Raw genomic sequence first — 19960 nt, forward strand, 5'->3', positions numbered from 1 at the left:
GTCCGCAAGGTTGCTTCAATGCAATGCCCCAATACACTGCACCGTTTTTAGAAACAAGTGCTAAAATTGTATTACTTGGTTTACCACTGGTTAATATCCCAATCTCGCTTCCAATGCAGCTGCCCACTTTCGTCTTGGTTAGGTACTCTCCCGTCCCACGGCTCGTGTGTGCACCTGTTCTCACTCTCCCCTCTATCTGATTCCAGCAGCTTTTTAAAGCTACCGCTGTTACCCGTCATGCAATGTGCGTTTTCCCCGTTGTTGGGAAATGTAGTTCCTGGTCGTTTTGTGTCTCTAACCCCTTCGAAACTCTTTATCTTACATAATATTTAAATTTGTTCAACATAAGTCGATTGGTCACATGGTTTGGCAGCCACATTGGATTTGTTAAAAATATTCAAACGTCTTCTTTTCTCAAACCGTTATGCCGATTGAAGCCAAACTCTGCATACATAGCATTAGCAACTCGCTACATAAAAAAAAAAACATGGCCACCGTGAGCCAATCAAATTTCAGCTATAGTGAATTTGCACATATTTGCCCATATTACCGTGCTAATATATATATATATATATATATATATATATATATATATATATATATATATATATATACACACACACACACACACACACACACACACACACACACACACACACACACATATATACATATACAGGTAGTGGGCAAAATAATGGAAACACCTGGGTAAATGAGGGACACCAAGTATATTGAAAGCAAGGGCTTCCACACAGGTGTGGCTCATGCGTTAATTAAGCAAATAACATCCCAGCATGCTTAGGGTCATGTATAAAAATGCTGGACAGGCCTGGTTGCCTATAATTATGGCTAGCATGGCTGCAAGAGGAGACCTCAGTGACTTTGAAAGAGGGGTGATTGTCGGGGCGCGTTTGGCAGGAGTTTCAGTGACTAAGACAGCTCAACTTGCTGATGTTTCACGAGCAGCATTGTCTAAGGTGATGTCGGCATGGAACTCCGAGGGAAAGACATCATCAGCAAAGGGCAACAGCGGGCGGAAGCGCATACTCCAGGATCGTGATATCCGTGCATTAATTCGAAGTGCAAGGCGAGCCACTGCAGATCAATTGACTGCAAATTTCAACCTGGGGTGTGAGCAGCCAGTTTCATCAAAAACGGCCTGCCGAGAAGTCCACACAGTGGCCCAACACCATGTATATATATATATATATATATATATATATATATATATATATACATACATATATAGTTAAACAAAAGAAAGTCTGACGAAGACATGTTGTGTTGAAACATGTAGTTTGCTCGGTTTAGTAAAAAATATGTTTTAACTAATAAAATGAAGAAAATCGTTTTTTTAAAAAAACTACAGTAAATCTTGTCCTGATTTTGAGTGTGGGACCAATTAGAAAAAAAAGTCTGTTTGGGCTTACTCTCACTTCTCAAATCGATCCAGCAACCTTGATTTATAGATTTTCAAGTCCAGAAGACCAATTGATCACCACTCAAAATCAGGACAAGATTTACTGTAGTCTTTAAAAAAAAAAGATTTTCTTCATTTTATTAGATAAAACATGTGTATATGTGTGTTTGTGTGTGTGTGTGTGTGTATATATATATATATATATATATATATATATATATATATATATATATATATATATATATATATATATATATACAGTGCCTTGCATAAGTATTCACCCCCCCGTGGACTTTTCTACATTTTGTAGTGTTACAACCTGGAATTAAAATGGATTTAATTGGGATTTTTACCATTTGATTTACACAACATACTTAACAGTTTGAAGGTGCAAAATATTTTTTTATTGTGACGCAAGAGTTAATTAAACAAAAAAAAAGACATTTGTTGGTTACATAAGTATTCACCCCCCTAAGTCAATACTTGGTAGAAGCACCTTTGGCAGCAATTACAGCTGTGAGTCTTTTTGGGTAAGTCTCTACCAGATTTGTACATCTGGATCATGCCATTTTTGCCCATTCTTCTTGGCAAAATTGCTCAAGCTCTGTCAAGTTGGATGGGGAACGTTGGTGAACAGCAATTTTCAAGTCTTGCCACAGATTCTCAATCGGATTGAGGTCTGGGCTTTGACTGGGCCATTCTAAGAGTTCTTGTTTTTAAACCACTCCAGTGTAGCTTTGGCTGTGTGTTTAGGGTCATTGTCCTACTGGAAGGTGAACCTCTGCCCCAGTCCCAGGTCTCTTGCAGACTGAAACAGGTTTTCCTCTAAAATGTCCCTGTATTTGGCTCTATCCATGTTGCCCTCAATCCTGACCAGTTTCCCAGTCCCTGCCGATGAAAAGCATCCCCATAACATGATGCTGCCACCACCATGCTTCACCGTGGGGATGGTGTTCTCAGGGTGATGAGCAGTGTTGGCTTTGCGACACACATAGCGTTTTGTGCTAAGGCCAAAAAGTTCAATTTTGGTCTCATCAGACCAGAGAACCTTTTTCCACATGTTTGCTGTGTCTCCCATATGCCTTTTGGCAAAATCCAAACGGGATTTGATATGTTTTTTTTTCAGCAATGGCTTTCTTCTCGCCACTCTTTCATAAAGCCCAGCTTTGTGGAGCGTCTGGGTTACAGTTGTCCCATTGACGTTTTCTCCCATCTCAGCTGTGGATCTCTCCAGCTCCTTCAGAGTTACCATTGGCCTCTTGGTTGCTTCTCTGACTAATGCCCTCCTTACCTGGTCACTGAGTTTTGGTGGACGGTCTTCTCTAGGCAGAGTCGTGATTGTGCCATATTCTTTCCATTTTTTAATAATGGATTTAACGGTGCTCCAGGGGATGTTCAAAGTTTGGGATATTTTTTTATAACCCAACCCTGATTGTTGCTTCTCCAGAAATTTATCCCGGACTTGTTTTGATAGCTCCTTGGTCTTCATGATGCTGTTTGTTTAGATATGCTCTCTAACAAACTCTGGGGCCTTCCAGAAACAGGTGTATTTAATCTGAGATCATGCAACACTTTAATTGAACACAGGCAGACTCCATTCAACTAATTATGTGACTTCTGAAGGCAATTGGTTGCACCAGAGCTTATTTAGGGGTGTCACAGCAAAGGGGGTGAATACTTATGCAATCAAGACTTTTCAGTTTTTTATTTGTAAATAATTTTGAAAAATATGTAGATTTTTTTCCCCACTTCGACATTATGGACTATTTTGTGTAGATCATTGACAAAAAATCCTAATTAAATCCATTTTAATTCTAGGTTGTAACACTACAAAATGTGGAAAAGTCCAAGGGGGGTGAATACTTATGCAAGGCACTGTACATATACTACTAGTATACCTAAAGTGCACTTGAACACATTACATAGTAATACTTCAAACAAACCAAAAGTAAACCATATACATTATAAAATACTGTTAGTTTTGTAACATTTTTGCTGCTGTGGGTGTACCCAGAAATTACGAGATTGCAACAGGCATTGGATCAATCAAGCTCTTTATTCTTCCACTCTGTAACTGCAATGCATAATACAGATGAGGAACCAACATAGTAGAGAGAGACACGAACATGTCAATATCAAACTGATTTAAAACAAGGATTATTATTATTAAAAATAAAATGGATTATGGGAAGCTATATTACAGTACATGGGAAATGTATGAGATGGGATTTTCAAATACAGTGGTTAGTAATGTGGACATCCTGAAGTTAATACATCTGAAAGGTGTTTGAATGAGCCCCCTTATTAGACAGACTGGACAATACAGTACAGTACAATACAATACAATACAATACAATACAATACAATACAATACAATACAATACAGTACAATACAATACAATAGCAACAGCAAACATGAGTGCTGCGTAAATAGGAAACAAAGGCATATTTTATTTATTATTTTCAAAAAACATCATTCACATTTCATTCATGATTTTCCCCAGTCTTTTACATTATCGCAGCACATTTGTTAGTTTTAGCTTTTTTAGCTGTTATTAATAAGGAACCGGTCAAAGGAACTTCCAAAATCGAATGCAAAGGTTATTGCTGATTAATTCAAAGATCATTAATTGATGTTTTTAGAACTAGATTTAAACGAGAGTACTCAATAGAGTATTATTAATATTTTTTCATAAAATGATAGATTAAGCAGTAGATTAAATGATGAATAATTCAAAGCCGCTTATTGACAGTTTTTCTCTGTTTATGCAATGCTGACGGCAGGAGTGCCCTATAACCTGGTTCGAATACAGGCTATGCCACCGCCTGTCTTCCTCCTGCTCTCTCCAAATAAAGGAATTGGCTTCTCTTACACACACAGTGGCCATTCTCCAATTGGAAATCAATTAAAGTTGTGAATGGGCTCAGCGTGCTTCAGGTGTGACAGGTGATACTCTACATTCTCTCTTGAAAGGGTTTTGCAGCCGTCAGCATTTGAGCAACTGCCTCCAACAGCAGAGTTCCTTTTATTTGGTTAATTTTCAACTCCTCAAAGTAGTTTGAAACAACAATAACGTTGCACATTGAAATTCTCATCTCCTTTGCTAACTTTTCAATCTGAAAGAGAATGAATAAAGTATTAGTTTATAAAGAACAGCACATTTCAATGCCTGCTGCATGTGTCGTGTGAAACATGTTGTACTTGATTTCCTCCAGAAATACTGCACAGTGATTTTCATTTAGATTTTACAGCTTTTCTTTCTCTATATTTCTTTGTTTTATTGCCACACAAATAATCCTTGTTGTATTAAAAATAAACACTTGAATATTTGGGTTGACCCTTGACCCATCCAAAAAGGATGACCGTTTTCTGGACGTTTGGGTTTTACTGCATTTCACCAAAATCAGTTGATGTTTATAAGAAATAATTTTAACTTGTGACAGAGACAGAATGATTCTTGGTGATAAATCTCCCTCCCGACCTGTGAGGGCGCTGTGTAAAGGAAACAGAGTGCCCTCGACTGGATGGCCAGACAATTCATTCCAGGGTTGGAAATCGGCCAACTTAGAAAGGGGACGGTGCCACAATACTGCAAGTCATTGCCCCAAAATGGTCGCCGATATGTCAATCGTGGATTGGAGGAAAAGCGATTGCACTCGCCACCAAAGGGGGCGTGACTGATGGTATAAAAGGGGATGTGGCCAAGCGATCTGTTCCTTTTGTATGGTTACAGCTGAACCGGAAGGAGACCGTGTATTGTAATCGTGAGTGTTTTGTTTGTTTAGTTCTGTCGTATCTAAAGAACCATTGTTTGTTATTATTAGACAGCTGAACACTGTATTGTCTACGAGCACTAGAGCACACACTGTGGACTTGTTCTTGTGTTTGTGTCTGTGTTACGTATGGGTGAATAAGAACAGGACTGTATATTATTTGGGAACCAACAATGGATTATACACAAAGAAATACACGCCGCTGTATTGCCTGTTAACATTGTTATTATTTACTGCTGTTTCGCCATCAGGCAATTGGATTACAAAATAAAACACCCTTGCACCTGGATTATCATTGTCTGTTTGATTATTGATCACCTGCACCTGCACACTGTTAACCACTTTGCCACATAACTTCATACAGTTCTTCATTCCTGTATCTAGTGTTTACTTGAAAAAAAATCACCCATTTATCAGTTCAGGTCTAGTGCTATTTGAACTCTGGGAAACTAAATCTTCTTGAAGAGCCCTGGATTTTATTTGCGTATGGTACAATCCATGTTTATATTGTTTTAACTCACCTTTTGTTTTATATCTCTTCTCTTGTACAGATCTTTCAAATCCTCAGTCTTCTCGACAAGTTTATCAACGAATGTAACAAGCAGCTTGCATGGTACTCCTGAAAAGTGATACATTTGAAGTGTTGTGTTATATAGAGTATAGTGTGATAGTGGATAGAAAAAAAGATCATGTTTCAGGTCAATCATCTCATTTAACAGACTTGATTAACAGTAATCATCAACAACCTAATGTTCCTGTACCCCTGTAGGATGGGGGGGGGGGGGGGGGTTACCCAAGAAAAATGCTAATCAGGATCATTGAAAACAGATTTTTTTTTTTTAATTTAGACTGCCCAATTATTTAACCCCCAATTTGGAAACTCCAACTATCATCGTTTCTCATCCCTGAACAGCGATCTCCACACAGCACAGCAGATCTGAAGGTTCAGTGGGTATCCTCCTATCCCACAACCAAGCCAACTTCCTTTTTACACCCAACAAACCGAGAGCGGATATCAGCGAGGTACCGACCTCTGGAGGACAAAGGCCTGCCCTGCAGATCTCTGCCCAGGCTTACCAGCTGTCTGGCCTGTAGAGTTCACTGTGGCTAGATGAGGACAGACAGTCCCTGCTGGCTTTTCCCTCCCTAACCCGCTGGGAGCATCAGAGCCAATGCAATGCCCTCTTGGAGTCCTCAGCGCAGACCAGCTAACTGCACACAGGCAAGATTTGAACCTGCTCTGTAGCACTCATCCTGCACACCGCACGGTACTGCTTTTGCCAGATGAGCCACTCAGGGACTCTCCACCAGACCATTTTAAGCAGTAATGTTCAACGCAGCAGTCATTACCAGCTAGATAATCTACCACAGTGAGCTGAAGGAAGCACTTAACCAAACACAAGACACAAATTAGAACATAAGAAAGTTTACAAACGTGAGGAGGCCATTCGGCCCATCTTGCTCATTTGGTTTTTAGTAGCTTATTGATCCCAGAATCTCATCAAGCAGCTTCTTGAAGGATCCCAGGGTGTTGGCTTCAACAACATTACTGGGGAGTTGGTTCCAGACCCTCACAATTCTCTGTGTAAAAAAGTGCCTCCTATTTTCTAATGCCTCTTTATCTAATCTCCATTTGTGACCTCTTTCTTTTTTCAGGTCGAAAAAGTCCCCTGGGTCGACATTGTTAATACCTTTGAGGATTTTGAATGCTTGAATCAGATCACTGCGTAGTCTTCTTTGTTCAAGACTGAATAGATTCAATTCTTTTAGCCTGTCTGCATACGACGTGCCTTTTAAACCCAGGATAATTCTGGTTGCTCTTCTTTGCACTCTTTCTAGAGCAGCAATATCCTTTTTGTAACGAGGTGACCAGAACTGAACACAATATTCTAGGTGAAGTCTTACTAATGCATTGTAAAATTTTAACATTATTTCCCTTGATTTAAATTCAACACTTTTCACAATATATCCGAGCATTTTGTTTGTTTTTTATAGCTTCCCCAGATTGTCTAGATGAAGACATTTATGAGTCAACATAAACTCCTAGGTCTTTTTCATAGATTATTTCTTCAATTTCAGTATCTAAATGTTCTTATTTCCAATCTGTAATCCAAGCCTCCACTAACAACCCACGTAAACTATTCTCTACCTTCTCCTCCCTCCTAAACCCTCATCCTCCCTCCTCTATCTCCCCTGATGACTTTGCCTTCTTCTTCTCTTCTAAAATCTCCGATATCCGCAAACTCTTTAACACCTCTCCCTCCCCCGCACCCCCTCCTGCTCCAACCCCTACACCCACTACATCCCCTGCTTACTTGCCCTCCTTCTCCACCTTCTTGCCCCTCTCAGACTCTGACCTCTCCTCCCTGCTCCAGGGTCACAAACCCACCACGTGTGCCTTGGACCCCCTCCCCACTCACCTCTTTCAAGCTGCTGCTCCTGCTCTACTCCCCTTCATCTCCTCCCTCCTCAACACCTCTCTACTTTCTGGTATCTTTCCCTCTGCCTTCAAAAAAGCCTCTATCACTCCCCTCCTCAAAAAACCTACCCTCGACCCCACCTCCCTCCAGAGCTACCGTCCTGTCTCCCTCCTACCCTTCCTCTCCAAAATCCTCGAGCGGACTGTACACCGCCAGCTCTCTGCTTTCCTGTCCAACCACTCTCTGCTTGACCCTCTCCAATCTGGCTTCCGCTCTGCTCACTCCACTGAAACCGCCCTCCTGTCTGTCACCAACTCACTTAAGTGTGCCCGAGCTGCCTCTCTCTCCTCTGTCCTAATTCTCCTCGACCTCTCTGCTGCCTTTGACACTGTTGATCACTCTATTCTACTATCATCTCTTGCTGACCTGGGGATCTCTGGCACTGCTCTGGCCTGGTTCAACCTCTCCAACCGCACTTACCAGGTAACCTGGCGTGGAGCAACCTCCACACCTCACCCTCTCTTAACTGGAGTCCCACAAGGGTCAGTCTTGGGTCCTCTCCTGTTCTCTCTCTACACCCGCTCCCTGGGCCCCCTCATCGCATCCTATGGTTTCTCATACCATTTCTATGCTGATGATGCTCAGATTTTCCTCTCCTTCCCCACCTCTGACTCCACCATCTCCTCCCGTATCTCTACCTGTCTGTCTGCTATTTCCTCCTGGATGCACTCTCATCACCTCAAACTCAACCTCTCTAAATCTGACCTCCTTTTCTTTCCCTCCTCCTCCCCCTCCTCTGATCTCACTATCTCTGTTCCTCTGGAATCTACCACACTCTCTCCCTCTTCCTCAGCTAAGAACCTTAGAGTCACCCTGGACCCCTGCCTCTCTTATTCCCAGCACATCTCCACTCTGGCACGCACTTGCCGATTCTTCCTGAGCAACATCCGAAGAATCCGACCCTCCCTCACCAACTATGCTACCCAGCTCCTGGTCCAGGCCCTGGTACTCTCCCGCCTAGACTACTGCAACTCCCTCCTGGCTGGCCTCCCTGCGTCCGCCACCCGTCCGCTCCAGCTCATCCAGAACTCTGCTGCCCGCCTGGTGTTCTCTCTGCCTCGCTTCGCCCACGCTACACTACTCCGCTCGCTCCACTGGCTCCCGATCACCGCTCGCATCCAGTTCAAGACTCTTGTACTAGCCTACAGATGCCTTGACCAGACTGCACCCAGCTACCTCCAGACCCTCATCTCTCCCTACACCCCCACTCGACCTCTCCGCTCCGCCTGCACTAGAAGACTAGCTCTACCTCCGCTACGCTCCCCTGCCTCCAGAGCCCGCTCCTTCTCCACCCTTGCTCCGCAGTGGTGGAATGACCTTCCTACAGATGTCAGGACTGCCCAGTCCCTGACCACATTCCGGCGCCTCCTTAAGACTCACCTCTTCAAAGAGCACCTGTAGAACACCTCTGTTTGTATCCTGGGACACTATCACCCTTCATGTAAGTGTGCTTTATTTTGCTCTTATCTGCCCCTATTTTACTGCATTTAATCCTGTACTTCAGAATACTGTAATCTGCCAAGTGTTTAACCTGTAGTACTTTGTATTTAATCACATCCTGATGCAACTATCACTATTTAATCATATCCTGATGTAACTATCACTATTATCTGCTGTATTATTGAATTGTGGTTTGTCACACTTGAACAAAAGTTATTGTATTTCTTGCTCTCATTGTATTACTTGTATTGTAACACTTGAAATGTATTTGCTTACGATTGTAAGTCGCCCTGGATATGGGCGTCTGCTAAGAAATAAATAATAATAATAATAAGTATCTCCCATGTGATATTTATAATGCATATTTTTACTGCCTGCGTGCAGTACCTTACACTTTTCTCAATTAAATGTCATTTGCCATGTGTCTGCCCAGTTCTGAATGCTGTCTAGATCATTTTGAATGACAATTGGTGCTGCAACAGTGTTTGCCACTTCTCCTATTTTTGTGTCGTCTGCAAATTTAACAAGTTTGCTTACTATACCAGAATCTAAATCATTAATGTAGATTAGGAATAGGAGAGGACTTGGTACTCCGCTGGTTACCTCGCTCCATTTTGAGGTTTCTCCTCTAATCAGTACTTTCTGTTTTCTACATGTTAACCACTCCCTAAACCATGTGCATGATAACAGTCTGAAGCTAGCGCACAGTATTTATTCTATTCTCAAGAGGTGAAGGTGCTTACCTGGTGGTGGCGGCAGGGATATATAATATACAGTACTGTTTTAGGCAGGTGTGAAAAAATGTTGTAAAGTAAGAATTCTTTCAAAAATAGACATGTTAATAGATTATATTTATCAATTAACTAAATGCAAAGTGAGTGAACAGAAGAAAAATCTAAATCAAATCCATATTTGGTGTGACCACCCTTTGCCTTCAAAACAGCATCAATTCTTCTAGGTACACTTGCACAAAGTCAGGGATTTTGTAGGCATATAGTCAGGTGTATGATTAAACAATTATACCAAACAGGTGCTAATGATCATCAATTCAATATGTAGGTTGAAACACAATCATTAACTGAAACAGAAACAGCTATGTAGGAGGAATAAAACTGGGTGAGGAACAGCCAAACTCAGCTAACAAGGTGAGGTTGCTGAAGACAGTTTACTGTCAAAAGTCATACACCATGGCAAGACTGAGCACAGCAACAAGACACAAGGTAGTTATACTGCATCAGCAAGGTCTCTCTCAGGCAGAAATTTCAAGGCAGACAGGGGTTTCCAGATGTGCTGCCCAAGCTCTTTTGAAGAAGCACAAAGAAACGGGTAACGTTGAGGACCGTAGACGCAGTGGTCAGCCAAGGAAACTTACTGCAGCACATCATGCTTACTTCCCTTCGCAATCGGAAGATGTCCAACAGTGCCATCAGCTCAGAATTGGCAGAAAACAGTGGGACCCTGGTACAACCATCTACTGTCCGGAGAAGTCTGGTCAGAAGTGGCCTTCATGGATGACTTGCAGCCAAAAAGCCATACCTCCGACGTGGAAACAAGGCCAAGCGACTCAACTATGCACAAAAACACAGGAACTGGGATGCAGAAAAATGGCAGCAGGTGCTCTGGACTGATGAGTCAAAATTTGAAATATTTGGCTGTAGCAGAAGGCAGTTTGTTCGCCGAAGGGCTGGAGAGTGGTACACGAATGAGTGTCTGCAGGCAACAGTGAAGCATGGTGGAGGTTCCTTGCAAGTTTGGGGCTGCATTTCTGCAAATGGAGTTGGGGATTTGGTCAGAATTAATGGTCTCCTCAATGCTGAGAAGTACAGGCAGATACTTATCCATCATGCAATACCATCAGGGAGGCATCTGATTGGCCCCAAATTTATTCTGCAGCATGACAACGACCCCAAACATACAGCGAAAGTCATTAAGAACTATCTTCAGCATAAAGAAGAACAAGGAGTCCTGGAAGTGATAGTATGGTCCCCACAGAGCCCTGATCTCAACATCATCGAGTCTGTCTGGGATTACATGAAGAGAGAGAAGCAACTGAGGCTGCCTAAATCCACAGAAGAACTGTGGTTAGTTCTCCAAGGTGTTTGGGCCAACCTACCTGCTGAGTTCCTTCAAAAACTGTGCAAGTGTACCTAAAAGAATTGATGCTGTTTTGAAGGCAAAGGGTGGTCACACCAAATATTGATTTGATGTAGATTTTTCTTCTGTTCACTCACTTTGTATTTTGTTAATTGATAAATATAAACTATTAACATGTCTATTTTTGAAATAATTCTTACTTTACAGCATTTTTTCACATCTGCCTAAAACTTTTGCACAGTACTGTATATATGAGAGAGAGAAAGCAAGAGAAGGAGAAAAAGAAACTAAACAAAATAAAAAGAAAACAATATTGTATATCGAGCACATAAAGTATATAAATATATAGACACACACACACACAGAAATTGGCACACACAATGCTAATGATATATTACCAGTCTTTGTTAGCATTCCAATTAATCCTTCATAAAACTGAATCAAGGCTGGGTCCAGATTTTCAGCGTTATGAAGTGATAGAACCAACACAACACAGTGGATTTGGTCTCCTTCCATTTTGATTTTTGTTTCCAGAATATCATCAAACTGAAAGATAAAAACCAAAATAAGTTTTATAAAACAGTTACCGTTTGTCAAGACACTTAAAATATTACCAAGAAAAGTCCCCTTTTCTGAGATTATTGCAATTTTCTTTTTAATGCCTCCAGTTAGTCATCTATATGCATTGAGAAGCAGAGTAGCTATTCAGAGACTGGGGTCTATTAAAATGACCTGCTAGATAATGAATTGCATGTTTGTGATTTATAATTTTTACCAAGGGGGAATACCTTAACTGACATATTAAATATGGTTAATTGCTGTGGTTTTAACTCACACAGTTTTAGTCCAATTGAAATAAGATGTGTTTTATTTTAGATGTAATAATGGGGAGAATCCCCCCCCCCCCCAAAAAAAAAAAGCATGATGCAAAGATATGTGTAAAAAAATCAAGTCCAACATGCTACACCTGACATTACAAAGTTAAGGCTGTTTGAAAGTTGTATCTACTTCTGGCATGAATTTGAATTTTAAAGGAGCTGAAAGCATTAGTTGTAAATGCATGGTGTGTTTGTTTTTTGTATGCCAGTGTAAATGATGGAAGAGAGAACTGTATTCACTTGTATTGCATCACGCTGTGTGAAAATAGTATTCAATGATGTTACAGCTGCTGAGCCACTCAATGGAGCCAATGGGGCAGCAGTGTGGAGTAGTGGTTAGGGCTCTGGACTCTTGACCGGAGGGTCATGGGTTCAATCCCAGGTGGGGGACAGTGCTGCTGTACCCTTGAGCAAGGTACTTTACCCAGATTCCTCCAGTAAAAACCCAGCTGTATAAATGGGTAATTGTATGTAAAAATAATGTGTAAAAAATAATGTAATTGAATGTAAAAAATAATTTGATATCTTGTAACAATTGTAAGTCGCCCTGGATAAGGGTGTCTGCTAAGAAATAAATAATAATAATAATAATAAAAATGCTTTCTACAAGTCTTTTACACATCACTGCATTAACATTACTTACATACCTTTGAGCCTTCAGCCACTTCACCATCTATGATCTTCTTTAATATTATCGTGGCATTTACTGTTTTCTCCAATTCAAATCCTGCTGTATCAAAGATTTTGATCTTGTCATTGAATTTGTGGCATTTTAGCTGCAAAGAAATTATACAATGATCATATTTATTATGTGTATGCATTGATGTTATGTGTAACATGCTATAGGTATAGGAACATTAACACTCAAGCCCAGAAAACCCAATTAACATAAAGTGCTACAAAACTTGCTCGACTGCGCCACCCCCAGGTTAAATATAGAGCAGAAGGAACTCAATCTGGTCTTTTAAGATGTCCTTAACCACATTCCGACAATTGCAAACACTTTCAATTAAATGAAAACTACTGAGACATAAATTACAAAAGTCCACTTTTTTTACAAGTAACAAAATAATGCATTTAGCATAAACAGTTTATTTTTTCTTTTCTTTAAAAAAAAGCACATAAATGGTGGATTATGAGTTACAAACTTCAAAAAAATCAGAACACATGGAAAACTGTTATGCAGACTCGTTTCAGAACCGTAGACAAAAATGAAAGGAGTGGGTTAGAGACACGTCAGGCACAGATCTCCTATCACCAAAGCAGGGGCGGATCCAGACTGTCATGAAGGGGGATACCTGATACGAAAAATACCATTAAACAATATATTGACATTTTTAACGAAAAGGGGGGCGGACCCCCGCCCCGCCCCGCACATGCAAAGGTGCCTAATGGTACAATGTTGTAGAGTGATGAAACTTCATAGAGTAGTAGAGGCCTATGGGAATTAATGTCAACTGAAGAATGAAGGTGATTAGTTACATGGTTCGGTAACCATATTGGATTTTTCGAGCCAAATTTTCGAATGTCCGTAAAATGCAAAACTGGGTTTATAACTCCTTAGAGACTGCAGATAGAGTCATGGTTACTATGGAACACATGTAGGAACCCACATATACGCTATCAAAAAATGTCCTTGCCCGTGACCTCTGACCTCTTCTAAAGGTCAAATGAAAACCTAGCTTATAACTCCTTAGAAAGTGCAGATACGGCCATGGTTACTATGGAACACATATAGGAACCCACATATACTCTATCAAAAAATGTCCACTCATATGTTGCACTTGGCCCCCGGGCATTGCTGCTTGCAGCTATATTTCTAAATGTTATTGTTAATGTTTCTGTAGTTTTAATAATTCTCTTAAAATGTGTTTTATGAAACACTGCTAGGCATCTTTAATTTCCTAGCCGCTGCCTCATTGGTTTTACATGTTGTGTTTCGAAAAGCGTATGATTTAAATTACTAATGGTTTATTTTACTAAAATAAACCCCCTTTCACACGAATTTCCAAATTTAAAAGCACGCTGATGGATTGCCACTTACTAAAATACTTTTATCTAAATGAATATATTAAAAAAGAGTTTAGAGCCACTCCACGTATTTACTACATGGGAGGTAGTAAAAAAATAACCACTTAAAAACATTCTTAGATTGGGTTTCAGTCTTTTCTTTGTGCAAAGAAACGCAAACAATTGCCTTTCTTGTAGGTTGCTCACAAAATAATGGTTTTATATTAAAAGGACAACACATGTTTAAATTGGAGAAAGCTTTGTGTGGAGTGTATATTGTGAGTGTTACCATGAGTGTATGTTATTCTGTAAAAAAAAATAGTTTTAAAGTAATTCTGAATAGCGTTGTGTACTAGCTGCCTTTTATGAAAATAAATGCATTTATTGTTTTTAGATAGATCTTGAGAAGTTGCAGCCAACAGGGAGATGTAGGGCTCTACAGCTCATGTCAAGTTCCAGAAAAAAATAGTTAGTTAGCACTGCCCCCATTAACCTACAATGAAAGGTAGGCCTACATAGTATCTAAATATAGACCTCATGGGAACTTATGTTTCTGGTGCAATAAAATCATTTAAAAAAAACGTTTTTGTAGTTCATTATTTTTATTGTGAAGTTGAAAAAAAATGGTCATATCTTGTCCTGTCATTTGACGTCATAATTTTTCAACTAAGTTGAAAAAGTCAGTCATATTACTTTACATATTTATATGTGGTATCATATATCTTCTTTTTAATGTTTGTCATTAGTATTTTTAGTGGGTTTTGGCTTTCTTGAAACCCAAATTAACTCTACTTGTCTTGCAATAATTAAGAACGGTTAACCAATTAAAATGGAGAACGCAGTTTACGAAATGTAAAAATGCCAATCTAGCACAAGTAGCTCATATCAAAGAGGATGTGTTTTCTTAGAACATCATCTCCCAATTTGAAATGTCCAATTGTATTTTAGGCTCAGTTCACCGCTACCACCCCTGCACTGACTCAGAAGCGGCGAAGACGAACACACGCTGTCCTCTGAAACATGTGCCGTCAGCCGACCACTTCTTTTCACTCTACAGGCCCACCATGCAGCCAACCCAGAGCTACAGCATCGGAGGACAACGCAGTTCTGGGCAGCTTACAGGCAAGCCCGCAGGCGCAATTGTGCACCGCCCCCTGGGAAGTCCCATCCACTGTCGGCAGTGGAATAGCCTGGACTCAAACCGGCAACCTACAGGCAAAAAGGTGCATTCTGCACTCCACACGGAGTGCCTTTACCAGATGTGCCACTGGGGAGCCCCACGTATCATTTTAAACCTTGAGCATTTCTTTTCAACATAAAAGTAGATTGCAAAGTGGCACAAGTAGGCATTCAGAGACTATGCAGTGAAATATACACACACACCCTTCTTTTCCTGCATATTAGCACACATTGTGAGGGCTTTGCCACCTCAAGCTGGGTGTGATTTGAAGGTTAAGCAATTGTCTTGCGAATAGAGTATGGTGCATAGTGGCATGTACAGTACTATTAAGTGCTATTTAGTATGAAAATTAGAGAATTTATGATGAATTATTTTGCTCAAATTGCGAAATGGAAAATATCAAACAAGCAAAGAACAAAACAGTAAAGAAAATTTAGCAGCATCTTCAAAATCTGTTCAGGAACTGTGCATTTGCTCAAAGCACATTTCGCAATTCGATTATATCGCTTTACTCAAAGACCGAAGAAGCTGTCTCTTTACTGTTTCGTTCTTTGCTTGTTTGATATTTTCCGTTTCACCAAAATAATTTGCTCAAGACCGAAATAACCTTTCATTTCATTCTTTGATCATTTGTAAATGCTAAAGTCACGAAATTGTTATTTTTGTTGGTGACTGACTGAATCCTGACATTATATATATATATATATATATATATATATATATATATATATATATATATACAACTATACAACTGTTTATGTAAGATGTGTGTATTGTTTTAATTTTTTTTTTTTTACATTTTGACCACTTTTTTCAACTTTTAAATTGCATTCCCTGCCTCAAAATGGTTTGATATGTACCTGCAAGGACCTCCCAGAACTACATTTCCCATCATCCTCCTGCTCACATAACTGTAACTGAGATGGATTAACCAGTGAGCAGGAGGATGATGGGAAATGTAGTTCTGAGAGGTCCATGCAGGTACATGTGAAGCCACCTTGAAGCAGGGAATGCAATTTTAAAAGTTAAAAAAGTGGTCAAAATGTTAAAAAAATAAATAAATAAATTATAACACCACACACACCTTTTGTAAACAGTTGTAGCAACACATGGGAACATGTAACACAATCAAATAAAAAGGTCCTTATGTACCCTTTAAGGTCAGTATAGACTAATGTGGACATTTCAGGCTCATATCAGAGGTTGTTTGGGCAGTACATATTTAATAAATACAAAAATACACTAAACTGTGTATGTGTTTTTATTTATGTGTTTTTTTTCTGTGCTAGGATCAATATCAGTAATACTTTGAAACAAAATTAAATTAAAAAAGACTGAAGATCCTTGAAACATGGATTTATGAATAGACTCTGCTATCTGAACTTTCATTTATGATTTGGTATTTATTTATTTATTTTCACTAGTTTTGTTTTTAATCTGTACAAATGTTTGTTTCATTTCTTCTACTCTCCATTAATGTGGATTAAAGTCCACAACAGAATATATATTTTTAATGTACTTAACACACATACAAACAATGTGTTTTATTTTAGGTACACACTTTTTGGAGCAACAGTCCAAAGACCACTTTTTGGAGCAACAGTGAACAGTGGAAACCACTTTATATCTGTGATATGAAGAAAGAGTAATTTGATTTTATATGATGGCCTAAAGGAAGACCTCCAGATAATATAAAAAAATCACAAAATAAAAGCTGTAATGTGTAATGTAATTTACATACGGGTGTGAGTACTGATGTAAACACCACACTTTATAGTAACATTAGAAACATTTAATTTCAAGAAATGTGGTGCATTGCACATACCAGGCTACTGCTTGATAACATACTGTATGTGTTGTTGCGTCATATAAAATTTCATTCAAAGAAGAACACAAGACATATTTTTGTAAGTCAAATGATTTTGTACCTTTAAATGTTTATTATAAATGAGTATATTTCACATACTGTATTTGTTCCTTAAATTCAAAACATGTGACTTTTTAATTAAATATCTGCTATTAACAAGACCCTTTTTTTCTTACAATTCATAATAAATGCTTTAATTTTCATACGATATAGTTAATAGTACTGTACAAGCCACTATGCATCATGCTCTATTCGAAAGACAACTGCTTAACCTTCAACATCACACCCAGCTTGAGGTGGCAAAGCCCTCACAATGTGTGTTAATATGCAGAAAAAGAAGGGTGTGTGTGTATATTTCACAGCATAGCCTGTGAATGCCTACTTGTGCCACTCTGCAATCTACTTTATGTTGAAAAGAAATGCTCAAGCTTTAAAATGATACCCTACTTGAGGTGGCACATCCAGACTATCTATGTGATTCCCCCCTTAGAATGTGACCTTAATATTCAATATGTAACTGTGTGAATAAGTAACTAACTTCAGCCTTTGAATCGGTAATAAGTAACTAACTTCAGCCCGTTTCTGTAAAGCTCGGAGACCCCATCCAGAACTCGTCTGTTGAGTGTCAGTTTTGGGTATTTTTTTCCTTAAATAGTCGGAATGTGGGAAGGAGTGTTTTGAGTATCGCAAATATTCTTTAAACATGCCTTAAAAGTTCCTTATTAATACATTTTGGTCAGAAACTTTTGAGTATAGAGGTCACTGTACCTAACTGCAGTTACAGTCCTTATTGGCAGGATATGTGTATACAAGAAAAAAAAAAATCTCCCTTTCTACATTTTTCTAGCAACATGTAGACTAGTGTCCCCTCGGCTTAAAGCACCTGAACCTCATGTGCACTTGCTGTTTTTTTTCTCTGCTGTTACTGCCAGTGAGATGACAGGACACAGTAATTAAGCACACTGGATGAGAAGTGTAGGATGTGTTGGAATTTAAACACTTACACGTTGTGTGACGCTTGTTTGTGCAGGTGGTCTCACGCCTTGAAAGCTTTGTATTCTGCCGTTGAAATCTTCTCTCCTGAGTTCTGAGAACATAGAATTTAGAAAGCTTGACTTTCCGGAACCCACATTGCCCAAAATAAGAATATTTGTTGTTGAAGCCTTAGGGTGTGGTTGGTAGTTTTTTATTTCATCTTGAAGTTTCATGTAAGCTCTGTAAAACAAGTAAAAAATGAAAAGAAATGTCAAACTTTAAAAAGCTCAGTCTTACAAATATTTCAGAAAATACCAAAATAAAAAAACTGATCACTTACTCATGACGAAATTCAACTTCACGCCATGGAATAGGGAGAAGTGGCTCTGGTTTCGGCGGTTCTGCAAAACAGGGGAGAGATACATAAAAACTCCAGCATGTTTTTTTTTCTGTGGTAAAGATGAGGCTTTTAATATGATTTACCCTTTGATAACAATCCTCCCATTGCAGCAGACGTTGAGATGAGGATATGTATTGTGGAAGGTGCTCTGAGGTTACAGAAGTAATGATGAAATTAAAGAAAAACAAACTATATATATGGTAGATGAGGTGACACCCCCTGACAAAAGGAAATCTAAATCCAGTCTATATTTGGTTAAATGGGAGGGGCATGGTAAGATTCTTCTAGTAAATGACTGTGTCTGAACAGACTGTTTGCTATATGTAGGATCTGATGCTGTGAACACACAATACATTGTCACCAGAATACAGTATTTCCAGTTGCAGAGAGGAGCAAGAGAAGAAGGTAGGGCACACTTTATCTACTTATACTTATTGGGTGCTTTGGGTTGGTTGAAATTTGACAGATTGCATTAAAAAAAAAAATGCTGATAAATTCAGACAAACTACTATTTTGGGATCATCTGATAGCATTTCCACACAGGTTATAAGATTTCACAACTTCTAGGGCTTAGTTGGACAGAAACGGCTTTGTTTTTGAAATGTTAAAGTATTAAGGAAATATTTAGCCTCTGTCAATTCTAGATTCTAGAGAACTTTTCTGGTATATTTCTTGTTTTTACTAATGACAGAAACCCGCTGGTCAGGTCTTTTTCTGCATGTGTCTGGCTGCTGCTGATTATTATTATTATTATTATTATTATTATTATTATTATTAGTTTAGCATTCGAATGCGTGTGCAATAGAATTCTTCATTGTTATTTTCACAGCTGTGCAGTTGTTTTAAATTAATTATTTAGATCTCTTTCCTCAGCCAATCTGATCAGTCGATTAAATGGCACGTTATCAATCAAAATCATCCCATATCAATCGGCCAGTAGGTACCTACTAGCCTACTACCCTCTACTCCTAAACCTAATATCTACAACTAACCTAACCTCAACCCCTAATCCTAACTGTGTTACTATTAAAGCCATTTGTACTATTATTTCAATACTCTAGCGGCTGCTATATCCCACGTCCATTAAAGCACTTCATCCGTACCTTCTCTACCTGTTGGGAGGCTAGTAGGTACCTACTGGCCCATTCCTATGGGATGATGTTTGCTTGATAAAGTCCCATTCAATCGACTCATCTCAATCACATCGCGTGCTTTCCTTGACGCGTTTGCGACTGTTCCTTAAAACATTTACCGAGTCAGCAACGCAATCTAATCAGCTATAGGCCTACATTAATCGCTTTTTGCACTTAACGTTTTCTCCATAATGAATACAAATATTATTTAAATCTGTCGTGTGTCCAAACTGGAGCATGTTTAAGACTTCAGAATTTACATTGTTTTGGATTGTATTAAATAAATTTAAAATGAAAAACGAGGTTGAC

General features: G+C 39.2%; 2 protein-coding genes across 4 annotated transcripts in view; one reads left to right on the top strand and one right to left on the bottom strand.

Annotated features, from left to right (window-relative positions):
- Positions 1-3462: 3462 nt before the first annotated feature.
- Positions 3463-18718, bottom strand: LOC131706692 (interferon-induced protein 44-like). Of its 3 annotated transcripts, XM_059008277.1 has the most exons (7): positions 18602-18718; positions 18459-18519; positions 18148-18358; positions 12734-12862; positions 11607-11754; positions 5716-5813; positions 3463-4537 (listed from the first exon to the last, which is right to left on the bottom strand). In XM_059008277.1, exons 1-7 carry the CDS (start codon positions 18621-18623, stop codon positions 4376-4378), a joined length of 831 nt encoding a protein of 276 aa, XP_058864260.1. In that variant the 5' UTR covers positions 18624-18718; the 3' UTR covers positions 3463-4375. The 3 variants fall into 3 exon arrangements, with proteins under 3 accessions (XP_058864260.1, XP_058864262.1, XP_058864261.1); XM_059008279.1 differs by lacking the exon at positions 12734-12862; XM_059008278.1 differs by lacking the exons at positions 3463-4537; positions 5716-5813 and adding an exon at positions 10018-10879.
- Positions 18719-18841: 123 nt separating this feature from the next.
- The window catches only part of LOC131706694 (uncharacterized), a 50880-nt gene continuing 49761 nt past the window's right edge, over positions 18842-19960 (top strand). Inside the window, exon 1 of the mRNA XM_059008280.1 lies at positions 18842-18923. The gene's annotated coding sequence lies outside the window, so the exon portion shown is untranslated. The remainder of the gene's footprint in view (positions 18924-19960) is intronic.

The sequence above is a fragment of the Acipenser ruthenus genome, chromosome 36 (assembly GCF_902713425.1).
Source record: "Acipenser ruthenus chromosome 36, fAciRut3.2 maternal haplotype, whole genome shotgun sequence".
NCBI lineage: Eukaryota > Metazoa > Chordata > Actinopteri > Acipenseriformes > Acipenseridae > Acipenser > Acipenser ruthenus.

Excerpts from the sequence above, each read along its gene's own strand:
- LOC131706692 (XM_059008277.1), bottom strand. The coding sequence starts at position 18,623 with ATGGGAGGATTGTTATCAAAGG. Across the intron at positions 11,755-12,733 it reads AAGTGGCTGAAGGCTCAAAG|TTTGATGATATTCTGGAAAC; the intron begins GTATGTAAGTAA and ends TTTATCTTTCAG. Across the intron at positions 5,814-11,606 it reads TGGAATGCTAACAAAGACTG|GAGTACCATGCAAGCTGCTT; the intron begins GTAATATATCAT and ends ATCACTTTTCAG.